The 18568-nt window shown below is 34.6% G+C and overlaps 1 protein-coding gene across 1 annotated transcript; it reads right to left on the bottom strand.

The window, feature by feature from the left end:
* Nucleotides 1-289: 289 nt before the first annotated feature.
* On the bottom strand, nt 290-10670 carry DNAJB4 (DnaJ heat shock protein family (Hsp40) member B4). Its single transcript, XM_090269660.1, has 3 exons — nt 10198-10670; nt 2860-3425; nt 290-1477 (listed from the first exon to the last, which is right to left on the bottom strand). Exons 1-3 carry the CDS (start codon nt 10406-10408, stop codon nt 1244-1246), a joined length of 1011 nt encoding a protein of 336 aa, XP_090125786.1. The 5' UTR covers nt 10409-10670; the 3' UTR covers nt 290-1243.
* Between the last annotated feature and the right edge of the window lie 7898 nt (nt 10671-18568).

The following is an 18568-nucleotide window of genomic DNA, read 5'->3' as shown; positions in this document are numbered from 1 at the left end:
ATATAGCTTAAAATAGATGGTGACTGCAATGTATTTATTGAATTTTTAAAAGACAAAAGGTTTCATATTCTGCTATGAGTGACAGGATCCAGTATGCCTTGTGTGTGTGTCATCCTAAAAGTTACTTTTGAGGCAAACACTGTTTCAAAACATAATTTTTACTACAGTTATAAAACAGAAAACAAAACAATTTTAGATGTATATTTTAAAATTAAAATGCCTAAGAAATGCAATCTATGCATATGAAAAAGTAAAATATGTATATGTATAACAAGTAGTAGCAACATCATTCATAAACAGCAGTTAGTGTTTATTTTCCCCATATTTTGGTTTAACACCACAGTGGTAGTTTATTCTTTTTAGGGAAATTGCATAAGGTACATATAGCACATTATGAGTAAGTTACAGAAGACTGTGTAATTGGAAAGTTAATTCCAACAACGTTTCCTCTAAAAACATGTTTATTATTAAACAAACTAGTGTAAACTAGTGGACAATAAAATGTGCCTATAATTTATTAAGTCCAAGATATGTAGTCAACTTGCATAAAATTACATATGGCATTTTAAAAACAGCCTGTTTCTAAAATATCAGTAACTCAGGCAATTGGGATTTCCACAGGAGATAAATTGCCATTAATTTCCTTTTTATGGAGAGAAAAATGCCCACCTTAAGAACATTACAACCATGTCATTAACTAATGCTACAGCATATTTTTTAAATCAAAATGGTGAAACATATGCATTAGGATATTCTTATATGGGTACCAGCCCTATAGCAGCACTTAATATAGTGATTTAAATCTAGTTAATCACATTTCCAAATGACTTGGGTTTTTATTTTCTAGAAACACATATTACATGTATAGTTTAAGAATTTAAATTTCCATTATAAATGAGAACCTACCAAACTGATAATGTAAAGATATAAGAAATAAAGTACTTAGTCTATTTTATTAGAAATATATCTACTAACTCCACAAACACAAATTTTACATGTAAGCAAAATACTAAAAACTTCTGACTCGGGAGAAGTGAAACAAAATATTGAACGGTTTCTCTTCATCTCTAACTGTAAAAATCCCTTTTGCCTATTTATTTGACCCGTCTCTATTCATGCAATTTAATGAACCCTCAAAATAATTTACATGTCTTTATACAGAATTCACATCTGCATCAGTAAACTGCCAGTCCTTTTATATTTTCAGTGCCTTATGAAAATATGGGTAACAAAGTTTCTCATTCTATGAGGCAGGAAGATGTTTCCTAAGTACTTCTTTGGATGATAAGGATATAGAATCAGGGAAGGACACCTCAAATTCTATTAGAAGGTCACCACGTTGGTCAGGATTTTTTGGAAATGGTAGCCCATATCCAATAATTCTTCTCCTCATTCCAGGTTTCACAATATCATTTATTGACATGGGTATGGTTCTTCCATCCATTGTTGGGACATTAACTGAGCAGCCACACAATGCCTAAAATGCACAAAATAAAGTTAACAAACTTCAAAACTTAAAAGTCTAAACAAAAATATTATCAGATGTAAAGGACAGTACACCACAGCATAATTTTAACCTCCAAAGGAATATCAGTAATTTCAAGACTATTTCCCCCTTTTGAATATCCCTTTAGGACATGCAAAATCAGACATGTTACAAAGAAAGAAGAGGAAGGGAAGGGAGAAGAAAGGAAAAGGAAAAGAGACGTAAGAGATGTCTTTCACTTTGTCCTGGACTGAAATGGATAGTTTGAGGCTGCTGTGACAACATTCAAGATGCAGGGATGGAATGGGAGAAGGAGGTAGAAATTCAGGACTGGAAAGAACAGGGGAGGAGCAACTACTTACTTCTCTGAAGGGAAAACGTTAGGACAAGAAATACATTTATTGTTTTAATAAACAAATGTGAGCACCTACTACAGTATATGCCACACATTGCTGCTAGACACAGAGCACATACAGGGACCATGAATACAGATCCCACCTAAAGGAATGCACAAAGAACACAGAAGCAAACTAGCAATCATAATAAAGTATAATGTTGGCACAGAGGTATGAGCAGAAGTCTTTTGTGAGAGAAGGGGCACACAACTTCCCCCCCGCAGGCTCTGGCAGAACAGAATGTTTAACATAAACATAGACTAGTAGTTGGTATTGAGGCAGTGAGGAACAACAGTGTTCCACAGAGGAGCTCGGACAACAACACAGACATATACGAGATAATAATAGGGCAAACTCAGTGAAATGCACATATATTTAAGTAGATATCAGATTTAAAATGACCTTTTGTGTTGAGCTAAAGAGTTTGGACTTTATGACAGATACTATGTGGAATTTAAGAATTTTAAGCAGAGAAATGACATGGCCATGTGTGCAGAAATACAATCTAATTTGAGAAACAGTGCCTAAAAATAGAACAAGTAAGAGCTCATGTATTAAAGCAGTACCTTTATAAGTTATTTTGTCTTTCAATACATTTTTGTTATATAATTATTACTCCGAATTAACAATTTTGGAAAAAAATCTTACGTATGGTCTAAGGTGAGAAAGTAATGCAGATCTCATAAACCATACTTATAAAAAAAAGAAAGAGTACAGTTGGCCCACTATTAGGCCTCATAGTACATAATCCAGTTAGCACTTAAAATTGACATTTAAATTGTTAGTATAGATAACTAACTTGGAATATATAATTTTATCCATAAAAGAGATATAATAGCAGTACCAGCTCAGAGGGTTCTTATGAGAATTCTTTTAAAGTGTGTAGTAAGCATCACATAAATCTTAGCTATCATTTAAATTTCCTAGAATCAGAGGCATAATTGTTTGGTTTCAGAAACCTAAGTTTTACTAACTTACCTCTCGTAAACTAATTTTAGCAGTATAAATTATATTTGATCCGTCCCTTTTAAATTTTGGGTGATCTTTATCTTTAATAATAAAGACAATGTCTGCTGGAATACTAGTTGGTGTTTCATCTCCTTCCCTTGGAAAGGTAATTTTGGTTCCTTCTTTCCACCCTTTTTTAATCTCAATAGTGAGAATTTTGTCCTCAGATCTATAACTCCTTCCATCAGGGTTTAACCTTTTACGAGAAATCTTCATCCGCTTAGTACAACCACTATATATTTCTTCAAGTGATACTCTAAGTTCATGAATAATTGGAGGATCTTGTTTGAGACGGGATGGCCCCACAGAATTTCTGTCTCTTGGATATCCATTCATGCTGAATCTAAAGGAACTGAAAGGGTCTCCATCTATTTCCATTTCTTCAGAATCTCTACCACCCATCCGTCTTCCAAAGAAAATTTCAAAGGGGTTGGAACCTCCAAAAAATGCTGCAAATGTAGCATGAGGATCTCCATGAAATGTGTACCGGAAGGTACCTCCTTGTCCGTCAGTACCTCCTGCTCCTCCTTTCAATCCTAAATAAAGAGATAAGTATGAAATAAAGTTTGTAACTCTTGAATGTTAAACTTTCAAAAACTATATTACTAATAAACTTTGGCCAATTTAGGTTATAGTTTATTCATATTGGCCAAAAATGCCATTATAACTAAATACATAACAGCTACATAACTCCTCTTCCTCCAAATAAACATCTTTAATGATAATTTATTCCTGAATCTCTATTCCACAAATAATAAAAATTCAGAACCCCTTATCTCATAAGCTACTAGCTTGACAATCTGAAGCATATAAACTTACATTTTAAAAGTGTCAACTGAAAGATCTTCAGTAATCAATATAAAATGTATACCCTAAATCGTTAAGTACCATTAGCATCAATGAGCACAACAATCATCAATACAAAATACCATATCATACTAACAAGTTTGACTTCAGATCGTCTTTTACTGTTTATGAATTAAAACAAAACTCTGTGAATGAAAAATTCTAATAATATGAAAAATGTTTTTTAGACACTAATATTGTTATCACTGTCCCAGATAACATAACTGTTCATCTAGGCATACCATGTGATAGTATTAATTTCAACATAATTTAAAAAGAAGGCTGATATGAAGAATTGGAAACCCTCTTGACATAAAAGGCCTTTGGACTGGTTATTTCTGTCTATTGTGGACAACCCACTTCAGACAACAAGTTAGTGACCCTCTGACCCTTTTCTCTAAAGCTCAACTAAGTAATATGTAGCTTACAAGAGATTGCACGTTTGAATCAAGTCCACTACATACCAAAAAAAGAAGCTACTAAAACCCACAAAACAATAATATAGTGATCTTTTAAGAGGCCAATACGGATAAGGATTTATATCATGACAGTATCAACAAACTTTCTGAATGAGCCTTATGGGCATTCCTGAGCAAAGAAACAAGGAGGAACAGAATCTAAAAATTATAACTGAAAAATTCAGAGATTAAACTAAGAGATCCCAATACGTTCAAACAGTGAGTAATCTGAGGGCAGGAAATATCTTATTCATTTCTGCATTGTTCTTGCATGCAGGGCTGAAAATGACAGGCACACGTGTTTATTGAATAAAGGGGATGTTCTATTCTTAAAGTCTCCTAAATAGCAACTTTAAAAGGTAACTTGAGTGTCAAAATAGAGAAGAGGCAGAAGCAAAGCAATATAAAGTATAATCACATACACATGTATATTTAATAATAATAAATTCTACCGGACTCAGGACTTAAGTTTTGCATGTCTTACTCTATTTGTGTTTTCCACTAAAAGGTATACTTGTACTCTACTTCATCCAACAGTCTTAGCTGGTCTTTAAATTTTTACCTTCTCCCATGAACAGAAATCTGGAGAGGCCAAGAGAAATCTAATAATCTGAAAATTGTCAAAATATATATTGAATAATATATTCAAATAGCAGTTAGGGATATTCCATATAGGGACAGAATGGTAAGTATAAACAGGATAAGAACTTTTAACATGCAACTAATCAAAAACTAATTCAAAGTCATGACTAATGTGACTAAACCATTAAATTACTTCAATCATTTCATCTTTCATCCCACAAATATAACACAGTATAATATTTTAAGAATTAATAAAGTAAACTGAGCCCTGGCTGGTTTGGCTCCAGCCTGTGAGTTGAAAGGTCACCAGTTCAATTACCAGTCACAAAGCACATGCATGGGCTGTGGGTCAAGTCCCCAGTTAGGGGTGTGTGAGAGGCAATTGGTGTTTCTTTTGCACATTGATGTTTCTCTCCATCTCTTTTTCCCTCCCTTCCCCGCTCTCTAAAAATAAATAAATAAAATCTTTAAAAAATAAATTTTGAGTAAATTAGCTGCCAATCTAACCCTCTGCAAGACAAAATCTAAATGTTTGAACCCATAATGAATTCATAAAAAGAATAACAATTTGTTATTATATCATGGATTTGAACAGTAATTCAACCAGGATTATAGAATCCCTGAAAATGTTCACATACTGTGTAAAATGATATGTATCAAAGCTGACAAAAAGCCTCCAATGGAGTTTTGGAGTTTTCCTTGACATTAGTCAACTATCCGTCATCGGCAGCCGTCCGTCTCGAGAGACGATGGTGTAGCTTCTTAAGAGTCTATCTGCACCGCCGAGAATGGTTGTGCAGTCCGACTCGGGAGTGACACGGTATCTGTCTCCTCCCGCGTTGAATCGACATCTTGCGATGACGCTGGAGTGTCCTCTCCAGTGAAGCTGAAGCTACAGAGCCTGGGCAGGGCGATATGGAGGGTCTGCTGTTGCCCATGCAGCAGACCCCCCCTCTCTTCGCAGCTGAAGGGTCCAAGGGAAAGACGGAGTCAATACAGCTTGGCTTCAGGTGCGCCACAGGAGTTGCCGGTGTTGACTACAACGTCAAACCGCCTTAGGGACTCCGGCTCCGGATTTTCTGTCGGGGTTTACTCCCTTAGCCTTTCCCCTGAAGAGGTATGCCGCAAGGCAGCGGAGGTTTTTTGGAGTCAGAGTTTTCCTTCTCTGATTAGTCAACTATATTGCTCTGATAAATGACAAGGCTACTATAATGACTGAGAAAATCCAACCAAAATCCATACTGCTACAATATAACATGAGTTATTGTGCAACTATCACTTGCATCATTAAGCACTTGAATTGTATTAGGCATGTCATCAACTATACAATCAACTCTTTGATTACATACATTTCAACAGCTCAGGGAAAATTCTAAAATTCAACTCAATTCCCTCTGCTATCCAAAATATTTCCCAAACACCAGCACCATTCTACAACCAACATTTGCCTATGCTTTAGAAAGACTGCTGTCATTTAGAAAACAACCAACAACCAATGCACAATCCAAAAACAAACAGGTGTTTGGGATACTACTTAAAACAAAGAATTCCACTAGTTAGTTGACTAAAAGTTTATCAAAAGAAGAAGCATTGGAGAAGAATTAGAACTTCAAAGAAAAAGTTGTAAGACTTTACCTAATATGTAAAAATCCAGTTTATAGCAAAACTTAGAGTTACTAGTATGAGATCCTTTGAACAGTTTTAATTAATAAAAATCCAATGTACTTATTTTTAGAAAGATATAGTAAATAATAAGATCCAGTTGATTAAAAAAATAAAGAACTGAAGAAGCAAGCTAGTATAGAGATTAAGGTACTAAATAGAAGTCTGATCATATAAACACTACTTTTCAGTATTTAAAGTTACTGATTAAACTATACACAATAAACGGAAAAAAAGGCATAATGAAATGTTGAAGAACTGGGATACTACAAGGATGCGTTCTTTAAAAAAATTGTTTCGTCTTTTAATACAAACTTGTGTTGACATCCACTGAACAATTCAGAACTAAACCTAAAACTTTTTGGGAGAAACTGGTTCAAAATCCAACTTTAAATTTCTATAGTTCTGTGTTTTTTTGTTTTCAAATGGTTTTACTATGTAGAAAATTTCTCTATTTGTTAAAATAAATTACATACCATTGAAAATATACAACTTGATTATTTTACTACAGTTGTAGAGTTGTGCGATCATTACCACAATACAATTATAGAACATTTCCATCAACCCAAGGAGTTCTCTAATTTCTATGTGTAGCTAATTCCTGATCCTACCTCTATCACTAGGGAACCACTGATCTGCTTTCTTTCTTTATAGATTTGCCTTTTCCATGTATTTCATAGAAATGGAATCAAAGACTATATAGTCTTTTCTATCTGACTTCTTTTATTTAGCATGGTTTTTAAATTTCATCTGTGATATATGTAGCAGGCTTCATTAAATCAGTCCTTTTAATTGCTAAACAGTATTCCACTGTGTGTGTGTGTTAGGGAGAACACATTCTGTTTATCTATTCACCAAAGGATGGTACTTTTGAATTGTCTCCAGTTGCAGATCATTACAAATAATGCTGCTAAGAACATTCACATACATGTCTTGGTGTGGACCTATATCTTCATTTCTCTTTTATAGATTCCTAGGAGTGGAATTGCTGGGTTACATAGTAAATTTAAACCATCTCTATTTTTATGCAACTTAAAAAAAAAAATCTTAACATTTAAAACTGTGGCTATTGGAGTTTCAAACCATGAATAAACTGGATTACTAGTTTTCTTAGTTCCTAAATATATAATTTAGCAAGTTCAACTCATAGACTTTCCAGTTCATGGTTCCTTCCCACTGTATCAGGCCTTGAAACAGTGTAACAATTGAAAAAAAAGTATATCAGATAAATTAGTAATGGCTCCAGTCATAAAATTCAGTGTTTTGTTACTGCTAGAGAAACTCATTGGGCTATGGAACCAGGCCTGCAAGCATGAACAGATCCATGAAAAACAAAAATAAAACTGTTTTCCCACACTTTCACAATATATCTAAAGGGAATTTTTTTAAAAAAAGAATGAGATTCTGAATAAAGGACAAATATAATGCTTTTCTGTAAAGGAATAATAATTTATTTTTTAAAAAGTCAAATACAGTAACTTAACTGTATTTTCAAGTAACATAACTAGAGAATGTTCTGAATAATATTTTTAATATTATTTAAGAACTTTAAAAACTGACCTGGCTGGTGTGGCTCAGTAGACTGAGTGCTGGCCTGCAAACCAAAAGGTCGCTAGTTTGATTCCCAGTCAGGGCACATGCCTGGGTTGCAGGCCAGGTCCCCAGTTGGGTGTGTGTGTGAGGCAACTGATCTATGTATCTCTTGCACATTGCTGTTTCTCTCCCCCTCTTTCTCCCTCCCTTCCCCTCTCTCTAAAAGTAAATAAATAAAATCTTAAAAAAAACCAAACTTATTCTCTCCTCCTTTTTTATTGCCTCTATGGCTTATATAAATTATCTGAGTCAAGAACAAAAATATTGGGGGTACATAGATGATTCTGCTTTAGTTTTGTTTTTTAAATTTACTCACTGATGACAATCAGTAAAATCAAACTGGAGAAATGTCACTCAAGAAAAATACTATTAAAAGGTAATGTTAAATGAAGAAAAATGTATCATATGGTGACTTGAAATTTTTGAAGACATATATCTCAGTAAACACTAAGTCCTATTAGTCATAGACAAACTTGGGCTGTCAGTGAGGTGTGGATTAAAGCAGTGGGTATCTGTTTTTCCATGGGAATTTATATTTGTGGATTTCTTTTTTTTTTAATTTATTGGGATGAAATTAGTTAATAAAACTATATAGGTTGCATGTGTACAATTCTATAATGCACCAACTATATACCATATTGTGTGCTTACCACCCCAAGTCAAGTCTCCTTCCATCACCATTTATTCCCCCTATTTGTGGATTTCTTTACAAAATTTCAAAGTAAGTTCTTTGGAAATAGTACACTGTTAGTAGCATCTAAGAATCCTGCTTAGCTTTTGAGATGGACCAAATCATAGTATTTTGAGTAGTATGGCCACAGGAGCAAGCAGGATTAAATTGACAACTATTTGCCTTTTTCACTATTTACTTTATAGGAACCTGACACTGCAGGTCTTCATCACACCAAAACTAACAGCAAAAACTGCAATTTTGGGCAACTTAAATCAAAAAGAAAAACAAGAAAAAAAACCCTCAACATATAATCGCCCTGCTTATCTAAATTTAATTTTTAATTCAAAATGAACAGTCACTGTTTCACTGTATTTTAGGATAAAGTTTTTATTAGGAAAATTACATTAAATGCAATAAAGGAAGCAAGGAAATAACAAAGATAGTTTTCATAACTACAGTAATTTAAAAGAGAACATTTAGGGAAAAACATAATAAAATAACCTACTCCTGATTATAAAAATGGAAAATCCCAGAAGTGTTGGTATTAAAGCACTTTTGTTGTTGTTAATTAGCAATTTAAAATAGACTTACATTATAGCTGCATTTACATGGAGATGATGGACAAACTTAATTTAAAATCTAGAGTTATAGAAGAATCTTAAAATACCCCATTTTCTGTATTCAACTAGTTTCTGATCCCACAATGCAAGAAACAAAAGTACAGCAGGGAGAGGAAAGGGAAGCTGTCACGCTCCCCTCTATAATAGTCAAATTTCTTAGGAAATAATGTTACCTAAAAGTAAATCAATAATCATGCTAGGTGGCCATTTTAGGTCAAAAATTGTATTTCTGAATTCTCATTTTCTTGGCACACAATTACTGTTTACAATTAAGCTAAAAACTTGTTCTGGTATTTTATGACATCAGGAAAATTCTTTCCTCTCCAGGCAGAATGCCAAAACAACTAGAGCTGAATGCCCAGGCCTTCTGTTTCTCAGAGAGGCGACTCTTGTTCAGGCTAAACTTGCTTTGCTATAGGAAAGGCAAAAATTTTGTTTCTGTGAATAAAATATAAACTACTCAGAATATGAACCAGCAATCTTAAGATTTTAAATGATTAAAGGATCTTTACTGGTTCTGGCATAAAGTTCATTAAAAAATAAAACAGGTTGCATAAGACTTTTGATATAATTCATTAATGTGTATGAGAATTTAATGTTTCTTTTCAAATATGCAATGTTAATATTATAAATCTAATGGTAGAATATGGATATTACAAAATGCCAAAATCTAAAACAGGCAAACAGATATATTTGATTCACAGCTATGTCGTATTCATATGATCAGAGGTAAAATTTTGTTTTTATCTATTATTTATCTTTCTACTTGTATCATGTCTAAGAATTTAAGGATAACCAGAAGGTTGAAAGAGGAAGGAAAAGAGAGAAAGACATAGACCTGGAGAGACCAAAAAATACACACAGAATAACTTACCTTCCTCCCCAAACTGATCATATATTTCTCTCTTTTTAGGATCACTCAATACTTCATAAGCTTCTGCGACCTCTTTAAATTTTTCCTCTGCCTGAGGAGATTTGTTCTTGTCTGGATGAAATTTGAGGGCTTGTTTTCGATAAGCCTTTTTAATATCTTCATCTGAAGCTCCTTTTTCAATTCCCAAAATGGAATAATAGTCTTTCCCCATTTCGAGTGCCTTGAAATGAACTTAAGATTTCCTTTTGTGAAAGAAAACAGCGTCCCCTGCCTTAGTAACGCAACGATTCTAAGAAAAATAAACCAAGCTGGGTATTTTGAAAGTTAAAGCAAATCAGCAATTCAGCTTCGCTGTTTTATGGCAGCAAGCAGATAGCCTCTCCGTATTTAATTCCTTCCCCAGCAGCTCACTTACAGATAAATATACACTACACAGGAGACAGCCTCCTTCTAGATCCTCCCATTTTCACTACGTGTCTCTGTACTTTCTAGAACAGCAAATGCTACAGGACGTCACTTCCCCGGCTTCTGCTAGTCAAAGTACTGAGCTAGGTTTTCTCCTCCTCCATGATTAACTATTCACTTTCCTTCTGGCTCTACCATTTTAATTTCTTTTTTAAGTGGACAAAGAGATTAAGAAACCAATATTTCAGCATAGACTGTCATAAGTACACATATTTTTACTCCATTCTAGGTGAAAAGCACGAAAAATAATTACAGCTATTAAGCATCCTATATTAAGTTCAAGTTATACAAATAAAAGTACCCACCAACTTATTTAGGTATTTTCATTTCAATTTCAAGTCATTCAAATGTAAGATATACAATACTAAAATATGGGTTTTTTAATTATAATTTTCAAAAAATTTGTGCCATTTTCAAAAATCCTGGGCTCTGTCAATCAAAAATTCCATGAAGTCAATATACCAATTTCATACTGAAAATGTTTTATTGTAACTTCAAAAGCAGTATTTTAAGACAAGTTAAAGGATTTAAATACAATTTTTAAAAATACGATTTTAGCTAATGATCTTACAACTTTTTTGTAGTATATAATACTTAATAGTTCTGACAAACTAATACTTATGAAATTTTCTTATCTGATTTTAGTGACTTCAACTAAAACAGAATGAGACACCCACATTTTTAGGGTCACTACAAACTTTTGTGCTGCATGAAAGATAGGAGAAAAGCATCAGGTTACAGACAGTAAATACTCATGTTTCTTACAAGACCTTAACTGGATCAGCTTAAAATCTGGAATGCTATTTATGGACAGTCATATGAGAAATATTTTTTCTTTTAAAAACACATTATCCCTAATTATAAATATCAATTATTGTTAAAGATTTTGGAAAACAGAAAGAAAAAAGATTAAAATAAAAACCTATCATACCACTTTAGGTAATCCTTGCTAAATGTTAGTGTATTTCCTCCTAATCCTTTTTTTCCTATGGATATTTATAGTTATTGGTTGTACTTTTGTATTTTTATCAACAAATTTTATAGCATATCATTTATGTAGCATTTGATGTCTTCTTTATATATATATAGGCTATTTAAGAGAAATACACTCAATGTATGTAACTAATCTATTATTTCCTACATGGCTTCCTCATCTTTTCAAAAATGTTCCCATTTCTTATATAATATTGGAAAGATGAATAAGAAATTATCAAAGGATTGCACAGAAAAAAGAACTGCATAGAGTCTTATATACTTAAATATCTTAAGTCTGTAAACTTAAAATTAAAAAATTAAATTAAATTAAAAATTAAAAAAGCACATTTATGAGGAAAAGTAAATATACACATATATAGTTTAGAGTATAATAAAAAGGTGATAATCATGTGTTAACCTCTAAAGTATATGGGAACACATACTCTATATGCCAAACATCTTTATAATTATGATTCGGCAGTTCTTGCAGATATTCATTGTTCTGCATTTCAACAAGTAGGATTCTCTATTTCTCAAAACTCTCTACTTTAAAAACACCTTGCTGTTAAAAATGTATAACATCTATCTAGCCTAACTACAGCCTATTCAGCAAATTTTTTAGTCCCACTAAGAAATACTTAATGTCAAAAGATACATGTTCAAATTGAAAAAACAAAAAAGACTAATATACAAAGTCATTTTAACTCTTACTTAAGAATATATATATATTGCAAATTGGAGTCCTGTGCAGGGATCAAAAACTAGAGTTTGATAAACTATAATAAAAACCACCTATTCAAGGGTTAATTTCCAAGAGAGTTCGTTTAAATATTCATTACCAAAGAAACACTGACATTACTATCTATGAAAAGCCTAAATTATTCTGGTGAGTAATGCTGAGAAGAAAAAAAGGAGATTTTTATCAAACTTAATAATTTTCAGAGGGCTAGAAATATTATAAGGACTTGCCATATTAAATGATTTTAGAATGCAAAGACTAGGTTTTTCACATTTCTGAGAAATGCATTATTTATTAACAAATGAAAAAAATCTGGTTCTCCACACATAGAGAAAGGTTATAAAGGGATTTTCATAGTTCTTCAAATATCTTAAACACATAAAAGAATAATAGTGGTAAAGCTGAAACTCCAGAATTCACCTCAACTTGGAAATTTCAGGTTAATAAGGAAGCAATTATAATTTTAAGACTTTAAATAAGACAATTTACTAGCTTTTGATAAAATGAGCAGATACTTGTTCACTTACAGCTTTGTAAATAATTCTTTCAAATGTTTGGGAAGTTATTAAAAATGGTTTTAGAAGCCCTGCAAATAACACACTTAGAAATCTGTCCTTAGAAAATAATTCAAAGAATAGAATTATTATATATACAAATATATTCATTGTAATGAGATGCACTAAAGTAATGGATTAATATGATCATTATTAAATTACATAACATTTTAGAGATATTTCACTCTTACATTCACTTTTTCAGACTGAGCTGTTTCCTCTACCACTTAGGGGTTCAAAACCCGTTACACATTTCTTTCCTTTATTAAAAGAAAATTACAGAATCGAATTCTTCTCAATATTTATAGTTTACATGGTCAAGTTCTCATGATGGGGGTAGAGGTAGTTCATTTCTATTTTAAAGAAATGATTTTCATTTTTTCAACCAAATCAGAACACTAAAGTATGTTTATTATTTTGTTTATCAAAGTTAATAATGAGAAACATTCTGTGCTTCATAATATTTGGTGGAAATGTGTGTCTCTATTTTAGAGAGCCATGCATGGGCCAGGGTTAAGTAAAAATTCTAATGATGTTATATTTTGTTATCTATAACTTTAAAAAAGCTTCCTTATTTGGGATATTATGCTTTAATAATAAATATAGAAAAATTAATTTAACAAAAGTATGAGATTTTGTTTTATAGTCACAGCTCAGATACTAAATATAAAAATAAAAAAGGAAATATTAAATATATTTAGATAATAATAATAAGTGACAAAGATAATTTTAAGCACAAAAAAACCTAAAAGTATATAGCTAGTCATTCAAATGATGCTATCTTACCTTCTACTTTGGCTTTATTCATAGACAATAAAAAAATAAGTTTTCTTTCTCCAGTTCACAAATGATTCCTCAGTTTACAATAAATTGGTACAGAGAAAAGCAGTATGCCTTCTAAAGTCTCAGAAAAAAAGTTACTATTAAAATTCAGATCACCATACTTAAATACTCAAAGACAAATGACTTCTAAAATTTTACCTATGGTCCTGTTAAAAACTTTTCTATCAATATTTAATTCTTAAATGAATACATTTAGTCCTGAAATGTCTCATTTAATGATTGATATTAATAAATTATTACTGCCACCCCCTGCTACTTCTTATCCATGAATAAGAAAACTGAGGTTCTTTTATACCTCGTTAATAGTACTATAGATAGTTGAATATATAATCTCAAATATAAGCATTTAACAGTGGTTGTAAAATTTGCTAAGGTGGCACCAGGGAATATTGATAGTGTGATTGTTAAAAGCACAGATTGTGGGGCCAATCTGGGTTAGAATCCTGGCAACACCACTCACTAGCTGTGTGGCCTTGAATTTAACCTCTCCGTGCCTCAGGTTCCTCATTTGTCAAATGTGATTAACATTCATATAAACTTCATAGGGTTGTTGAGAGTATTAAAAGAGAGAAATGTGTGATGCACTTAAATGTGACTGGCACATAGTGAGGACTATTAAACTATTTTCTACTATTGTGATGATAATTATCATATGAACTAAAATTTTTTAAAATTATACCATATGTATAACAAAATGTCCTTTTCGTAGGCATACATATCCATCCACACACACAAAAAAAAAACCTGTCCAACTAAGAATTAATGGCTTTTCCAAATATTCCAATTAATATTTGCTACTTACTGATCTTGACTGTTAAAATTTCAACATTAAAACTTCACATAGGTAGTATTTACTGTATTTCAAATGTATTCATTGTATTTCGAGTACATTGTTTTCAAATACATTAATGAAGACAGTGTGATATCAGTGAAATACTATGCAAATAGAGCAATGGAAGAGAATAGAGCCCAGAAGTGAACCCAGAAGTCAGTCAACTGATCTCTGACAAAGGAGCAAAGGCTAAATAATGCTGGAACAACTGGACATACACTTGCAAAGAAATAAATCTAGACACAGGAAGGCACTGTCAACAGAATGAAAAGACAAGCTGCAAACCAGGAGAAAATAATTCAAAAGACATCCGATAAAGGACTGTTATCCAAAATGTATAAAGAATTCTTAAAACTCAACAATAAGAAAACACTCTAACTAAAAAATGGGCCAAAGGCCATAACAGACACTTTACCAAAAGAGATATACAGATGGCAAATACGCATATAAAAGGATTTGTCAGACTTCCAGCGAAGACGGAGGCCTAGACTGACATGCTCTGTCTCCCTCCACAACTAAGAAAGAATACAACTACCACAAAACCAGAAATAACCAGAAGTTCCAGATAATAAATGGAAGTCCAGCGTATGAAGTTATAAAGAAGTGGTGCTCGTCCAGATGGGTAGGAGGGGCGAAGCCGGGGCAGAGAGGTCAAAGCTGTGCTGGCGGCGGCAGCAGTGGTGATGGCAGCGGGATGGCGGTAAGCACAGACACTGGTATTTAAGGGGAGGCGAGAAGTGCCTGGGGAGCACCCCCAGCTGCAGACCAGACCCGTCAGCTTGCGATTCCAATGCCAGGGAAGGCAGACCCCCATTGCCTTGGATTGTGAGGCGCAGAGGGGGTGGGGACAGAGGAGGAGGCTCCCAGTCTCTCGTTGGAGAGTGAATGGCAGGAATCCATCTTGGACCCCAACCCCCACAGAAGACGCCACAGCATGGTGAGAAGGGTTGCCCAGTTGTGATGAGTGCACAGGGCGCCGCCCCCTATAGCGTAGGAGGTGTGACGGCCCTGTCCAGGAAGCAAAGGTAACACAAAACGGTCAGGATGACCCAGATCATGATAGACATCCCAGTGACGCAGCTCACCAGACAGCAAATATCTAATCTAACAAAGCAGCAGATAGGAAATCTTTCTGAGGCACAGTTCAGAGCTTTGGTTATAAAAATGCTTACAGACCTGACAGCAGATCTTAAACAAGACGAGGAAGGAATGAAGGCTAGTCCTGCTGAAAAAAAAACAAAAAACACATACAAAACTAGTGAATCAGGATCAAATCAACAAATTGGAACATAGGGAAGGAACAGTCAACCAGTGCAGAAAGAGGAAACGAAAAGTGAGGAAAATGAGGAGAGGCTCAGAAATGTATGTGACAGCTATAAGTGGGCCAATATCTGAATCATAGGGTTGCCAGAAGATGAAGAAGAACTAGAAATTGAAAAAGTGTGTGAAAAAATAATTAGGCAGAACTTGGCTAACTTGGTGAAGTCCAGCAAACAAAGATAAAAAGGAGAAATACTCATCCAGACAGGTAGGAGGGGCGGAGCCTGGGCGGAGAGGACACGGTGTGGTGGTGGCAGCAGCGGCAACAGCAACAGGCCAGCGGAAAGTGCATTCACACATTTTAAAAAGTCAGAAGGGACACCTAGGGAGTGTTCCCAGCTACTCACCAGAGCAGCTCACTGTCCCAGCTCCGAGGAAAATCATGCCTCATTGCTTCTGACTGTGCAAACCAGTGGGGGTTGAGATGGAGGCAGAAACTGCCAGTCTCTCAGCAGAGTCCGCTTGTTTAAAGGGCCCCCACAGTCCTAGAACGTCCGCAGACCCACCCACTCTGGGAACGACGGCCAGGGCAGCAGCTAGAGGGGCGCCAGTCCAGTGAGGAAGTGGGAGAAGTGCCTGGAAAAGGAACGAGTGCTGGGCAGGCAGCATTGTTCCATCTCGGACACCTCCCCCACATACAGCACCACAACGTGGCAAAACAGGTCGCCCATTACTGAGGAATACCTAAAGCTCCACCCCTTACAATGTAACAGAAGCAACAGCTCTCCCTGGGACATGGAAGCAAACAAACATAATCAAAATGTCAAAAATTAAGGATAAAGGGAGAATCTTAAAAGCAGCAAGAGAGAAGAAGAGAATTACATACAGAGGGGTCTCAATAAGACTATCAGCTGATTTCTCAAAAGAAATTGCAGGTGAAGGAACTGGCAAGAAATATTCAAAGTAATGAAAATCAAAAACCTATAACCATGATTACTCTATCCAGCGAAGCTGCCATTCAGAATAGAAAGGCAGAGAAAGTGCTTCCAGGACAAAGTAAAGCTGAACGAGTTCATCAGATCCAAACCACTGTTATATGAAAGATTAAAGGGACTTGTTTAGTAAAAAGAGGATCAAAACTATGAACATTAAAATGAAAACTGTATTACAACAACCAACGACAGAAGCTAGGGAACTGAAACAAAGGCAAACTAAGTTGGCAACAGGAGTGGGAAAAGAATTATAGGTATGGGGAACGTTATGGGGGAAGGTCAGCAGAGAGGGGGAAGGTGGGGAAGGTGGGGAAGGGAGGGAGATGATGGAGGAACTAAGAAGCATAGTAGGAGGGAGTGGAGTAGACAGGAAGATGTTGAGAAGAACTATATGCACAATCAATGGGCATGGACTAAGGTGGGGGAGAAAACTGAAGGGAGTGGGGTCACTGGGTGGAGGGGAGCAGAGGGAAAAGAAATTGGGACAACTGTAACAGCATAATCAATAAAGCATACTAAAAATAAGATTTGTCATTATCATATGTCACAAGGAAAATGTACATTAAAATACACACTTATTTAAATGGTTAAAATCCAGACCAGTTTCTGGTAAGGATATGGAGCAATAGGAATTCTCATTCATACGAAATGGTACAGCCACTTGGGGAGACTGTTTGGGCTTTCTTACAAAAATAAACATAGATTTATGACAACATCCCGCAATGGCACTGCATGGTATTTACTTACCAAAGGAGTTAAAAACATATGTCCACAAAAAAACTTGCATATGAATGTTAATAACAGCTTTATTCATAATTGCCAAAACTTGAAAGCAACCAAGATGTCTTTCAGTAGGTGAATGGACAAACTGTAGTACATCCAAACAATGGAATATTGTTCAGCACTAAAAAAAAATTAACTTTCAAGCCATGAAAAGACATGAAGGAAACCTGATGCATATTGCTAAATAAGTGAAAGAAGCCAATCTGAAAAGTATACATTCTGGAGATAATAAAAAAGTCAGGGATTTCCATGGGTTAGTGGGAAGGGAAAAATAAATAGGTAGGGTACAGAAGATTTTTAGGGCAGTGAACTATACAGAAGATTTTTAGGGCAGTGAAACTATTCTATGTGATACTGAAATGGTGGGCATATGTCATTATGCACTTGCCCAAGCCCGTAAAATGTTCACCACCAAGTGTGAACCCTAATGGAAATTATGAACTTTGAATGATGATGTATCAATATAGGTTCATCAATTGTAAACAATATTCCATATGGTGGGAGGAGTTTGTGGGAGGGTGCTAAGCATACGTGGAAGCAGGAGGTATATGGTAAATCTCTATGCCTTCCACTCAATTTGCTATGAACCTGAAACTGCTCTAAAAAAAATAAGTCTACTTAAAATTTTTACATATTAAAAATTAATAAAAAAGGACTTATGGTCATGATGGTGAGTAGGTAAAAACTATACTCATCTCCTCCCAGACTACTTCGAAATTCCAACTTAACTACAGAACAACCACCACTGAGAACCATCTGAAGTCTAGCCTGAAGTCCCGATCACTAAGGATATATAGAAGCCACATCAAAACTGGTAGGAAGGGCAAAGACTCAGAATGAGCAGGGTGTAGCAATTAAAACCATGAGGGATATCTTGGCTGCAGAGGTCCCTCCCGAGCAGTGAGGGGCTCCAGTCCTACACCACGCT

This window comes from Furipterus horrens, unplaced genomic scaffold, assembly GCF_987537825.1.
Source record: "Furipterus horrens unplaced genomic scaffold, mFurHor1.1.pri manual_scaffold_3, whole genome shotgun sequence".
NCBI lineage: Eukaryota > Metazoa > Chordata > Mammalia > Chiroptera > Furipteridae > Furipterus > Furipterus horrens.
This window is presented reverse-complemented; position numbering and strand designations above follow the sequence as displayed.